General features: G+C 40.4%; 1 protein-coding gene across 1 annotated transcript; it reads right to left on the bottom strand.

Annotated features, from left to right (window-relative positions):
* Positions 1-639: 639 nt before the first annotated feature.
* LOC122130618 (5-hydroxytryptamine receptor 3A-like) lies at positions 640-4,261 on the bottom strand. The gene is made up of 7 exons (XM_042705351.1): positions 4,109-4,261; positions 3,563-3,669; positions 2,994-3,163; positions 2,459-2,622; positions 1,559-1,769; positions 1,123-1,320; positions 640-929 (listed from the first exon to the last, which is right to left on the bottom strand). The coding sequence occupies exons 1-7, from the start codon at positions 4,259-4,261 to the stop codon at positions 640-642; spliced, it is 1,293 nt and encodes a 430-aa protein (XP_042561285.1).

The raw sequence follows: 4,261 nt of genomic DNA, 5'->3' as shown, positions 1-4,261 counted from the left end.
ATACCACCTGATTACAAGCCTTCTTGTCTATACATATTTGAAAAAATAGCCTTCCTGACATCAATATCTTTTGAGATTGGTGTAGAACTATAAAAATTGAATAGACGTAAAATTATGTTTTCCTTAATATGAAGGCTAATATAAAGGTTAATATAAAACCTATACAAGTCATATCCTATCAAATGATGGCAGCTCTGACTGTCCCGAAAGAAACAACATGTAGCATATATGGCAACCTCTTATATTGACCAAGATGTTTGAAGTTTAGTAGGAAAGGTAGAGAAATTCTGCTAAAAATAGCCGAGGGTCGTAAGAGTTAATCCATTTATGATAGCTGATGACATGGACAGTATACATATGCAGGCATGTATAACAATCACACATGTATCTAAAATAATTTAGTTGGAACCTTTTGTTTTATTCAAACCAGATCTGCCAAAGAAAATTAGGATTGCAGTGGCAAGTAATGCCATCAAAGTATGTTTTTAAGTCATATAAATATTATTAAAAGAGTAATACAACTTTTTTTTGCCTCCTTGGTAAATAACAGATAATGTTGATAATGTAAACACTGTACAGAAGAAATGCAACTAATAAATAAGGTGACGCAGAGAATCGTGAGTTTGCGTGTTCGGTGAACTAATAGCTGTTCGAGTGGATCCATATGATAACTATGGCGATGAAGCTGACAGAGATGAAGATGCCATAGAGGATAAACAGGAAACGATCGATGACGTAGCCGATGTGGATCCAGTCCTCTGTCTTTTGGTCCGACTCCGAGTTCTTGGAGATCTGCTGCTGCAAGTCCTGGACTTGTCTCCTCACTTTCCTCAGCTCCTCTACGGTCTCACTTGCTGGGCCTTTAGCCGGGGACGTGTCCACTTCATCAGCCTGTGCACCAGGTTTAGTCTTCACTGTGAAAATACTGTCTGTGAAAATAAGTCAATGGAATCCTGGTCATGGTTATGGTATTTGGCAGACGCTTCAGTCCAAAGCAACTTTAAAAACATATTTAAAAAAAAAATTCCAACAAAAAATGTCGATACAACATACAACAAATAACTATGAATGTGCTATCAATGGAAAGTGGTTAGAAGTGAACATAACAGTTCAAACGGATACCTTGATTTTGGAAAATGATGACCTGGTCGGTTTTCTTCTGGGGGAGACAGACGAGACGTGCCATGAACTCTAAGACGAGGACTCGAACCCAGCGTGGCACAGCTCTGTAGTCCTTTGAGTTGTGCAAGATGTTGGTGACGATGATGGTTTCCAGAAGACTAGCCACCATTAGAGCCAGGCAGATAGAGAAAAACACGTCTGGGGAAAAAGTCAAATGAGGAGTTAATACCACTCACAGTTTCACATTTTACATATGTGACATTATTACTCGTGTCCACTTCAAAAACTGCACATTTTCAGTACTGGGGGCTATATGTGCTCCCTGGATATCGGACCCCATGACCTTGGTGTTGTTAGCAATAGTTTAGCTACCAGCCATAATGTCTGCATATTGTCAGCTAATAATTCAGTGACAATCTTTGTCAAGTAGAAGTACTCAGAAGTGGAATAGAGTTTCCAGTGACGGGCAGCAGTTCGTTCATGAGGAGCAAGAAGACGGTGTAGCCCAGGATGAGAGTCATTTTGAAGGCCGATCGGTCCACGCTCTGTGGGGGGAGGATGAAGCTGAAGAGGTCCAGGGTGATGAGGAAACAGCTGGGGATTATCAAGTTCACAACGTACAGGGTCGCTCGGCGCCTCAGGGTAATCTGGGGTCAAAAGTCGAATCAGAAAGGACTCACACCTGTGCAACACAGACACTGAGATTCTATTCTAAGTTCCATTATTTAACCTTAGATCATGGAATACAAATCAAATACATCAAAATTCGTGTTTTCATGTTAAATTCACAATGAATTACTTCTGGGCCCCTTTCAGTGAACTTTAACGTGAAGTGTCACTCACTTTTTTCCTGACGTTAACTATTCAGGTATAAGGATGAATTTAATGAAAACCATCGTAACACTTTTTGTTGGCAACACTTTATTTGGGTAGTCCATCTACAGAGACTTTACAGATGGTTTGTTGAAACTGAAATTTAGTCTTTCTAATTGTTCACTGAACATCGCCTTAGCCAAACCCAACCGCTAGCCCTAAACTTAACCAAACATTTTAGCTAATAGAGTTTCAGCCAATAGCTTGTTAATAATCTGAACATCTGTAGATAGTCTATAGGAGACCATCCAAATAAAGTGTGTTTATGATTTGAGCATCTGTAGATTGTCTATAGGGGACCATCCAAATAAAGTGTGTTTATAATTTGAGCATCTGTAGATAGTCTATAGGGGACCATCCAAATAAAGTGTGTTTATAATTTGAGCATCTGTAGATAGTCTATAGGGGACCATCCAAATAAAGTGTGACAGGTGTGTTCAGCGGTGGTGTATATTGTGCCCACGTAATAAGTGAGCTGGTCCCAGACACCGCTGTTTTTGGCGACTAGATCCTGTTTTTCCGACGACATGTCAAGCAGCTCCCACTCCCCCATGGTCTCCATGAGCTCCATGGAGCGCTTCAGGATGTCTTCCACCGGCTTCCCAAAGGACAAGCGCACAGAGGCAGCTGCACAGGGGGGAGATGGGGACATATGCCAGATTAGGTCACAGTGATCGATAGTGCAACCACTAATCCATCATCAATACATCTCAAATATTCATGTGGGTTGGCAACCACTTGTGATAGGTCGTGCCAATGATGCCCCTTGAAAGGGAGAGACAGGGAGGAACAAGTTGAACGATCATTACTTATTGTTTACATCAGTCTATTCACATATCTTTTAAGATTTAAAATAGTCTGCATAGGGAAAAACATTGAGAAAAATATTGGATGTTGACCAGACCATACTGACGTGAAAGTGTGTGGCGTTGGGTCACTAACTATCTCTGAGCGATTTGGGGTTTTAGCTTCCCTCAGATGTATGGCAGTTGGCTCACCGCTATGCATGTAGCTGTTGAAGGTGTACGAACACCTCTGTATGTCAAAAGGGAAGGTGTAGATATTAAGATTGCAGGAGGTCTTCGCTCCAACAGGCCTCCCGTCGGTCACGTAGCCCGTGTTGTTCACCCGCACGTATAGCGTGTCAGGGGCCTTGCTCTTATCCACACTGTGCTCCAATTACACAAGCAGAAAAGGTAAGCCATACCGATTGAGTCCATAGGGTTAAATTGAGCAATCAATCGATCAATTATTTTGTATTGATCCATTGGTCCAACTTCATTTACAATTCACTTCTATTTTATTTCTTTATAATAGCATGCCATTAACAGTTGACTTTGTCTTATGTTTTAGTTGTTGTGCATTCTAAAATCAGCATACCATATCAACAGCCAGGTTAAAATGAAGACTACATGAGGACTTAGTTTTGGGGTAGAGGTTAGGATCAGGGTAAGATGACAGCTGGTTGAATATTTCACGCATAATTAGCATGAGTTGGTAGACTAGCATGTACCATTTCAATAAAGTAAATTTTCTATTGCTATTCCTGATTCTATAGCCTACTCACAATTCATTTATCACCACGTCTGGCATCCATAGCTTCTTCCTGGGCAGCGTGATGGCAGAGGCTCCACATTCCTCAGGGTCCCAGCTCAGGAACTCGATCCTCCATGTCTGCCCAGTACAGTTATTTCTCAATTCAATCTGTCTCCCATAACTCAAACACAACTAACTACAGATTATATAAGAGCTGTTGCGTTTCTGAAATGTCATCAACTAGAGACTGACATCATGGGCCATAGCCCTTGTAACATTGAGTAACCCAAACTATATTTTCATCTAACACAAAATAACACTTTAGATTTTTTATTTGTTGATTATATTATTATTATTATAAAACTGTAGTTAAATATTAATGAAAGTCAAGTTCATGAGCCTAAAACACTTACCAATGACTGCCAGATAAAGGTTTTCAGTACTTGGGCTTTTTCGTCCTGAAAAATAAACATGCTTAAGTCTGTGAGCGAACAAGCGATCATGTTGTTAACATGAAATCAATTCAAACGGCATCTGAATAATTTCACAAAAAGAGAGAATTCTTGTTGAAACTCACCACGCCTAAGATGGCAAAGAGGGTGAAGTATATACTAATGTTGGTAGTCGTTTGCAGGTGGTTCACAGGACGCACATCGATCAAGTTAAAGATGTTGGCATTGAAGGCAGCAAGAAGAGATTGTGTAGTTGGCTCCGAGCAGTTTAGAGCCAT

Source organism: Clupea harengus, unplaced genomic scaffold, assembly GCF_900700415.2.
Source record: "Clupea harengus unplaced genomic scaffold, Ch_v2.0.2, whole genome shotgun sequence".
Lineage (NCBI taxonomy): Eukaryota > Metazoa > Chordata > Actinopteri > Clupeiformes > Clupeidae > Clupea > Clupea harengus.
This window is presented reverse-complemented; position numbering and strand designations above follow the sequence as displayed.

What these genes read in the sequence shown, in the direction of transcription:
- LOC122130618 (XM_042705351.1), bottom strand. Translation starts at nt 4,261, where the DNA reads ATGGCTCTAAACTGCTCGGAGCCAACTACACAATCTCTTCTTGCTGCC. An exon ending in TCTTTGCCATCTTAGGCGTG is followed by an intron (nt 3,670 to 4,108) that starts GTGAGTTTCAAC and finishes TGTACTGGGCAG; the next exon opens with ACATGGAGGATCGAGTTCCT. An exon ending in CATCATTTTCCAAAATCAAG is followed by an intron (nt 930 to 1,122) that starts GTATCCGTTTGA and finishes TTATTTTCACAG; the next exon opens with ACAGTATTTTCACAGTGAAG.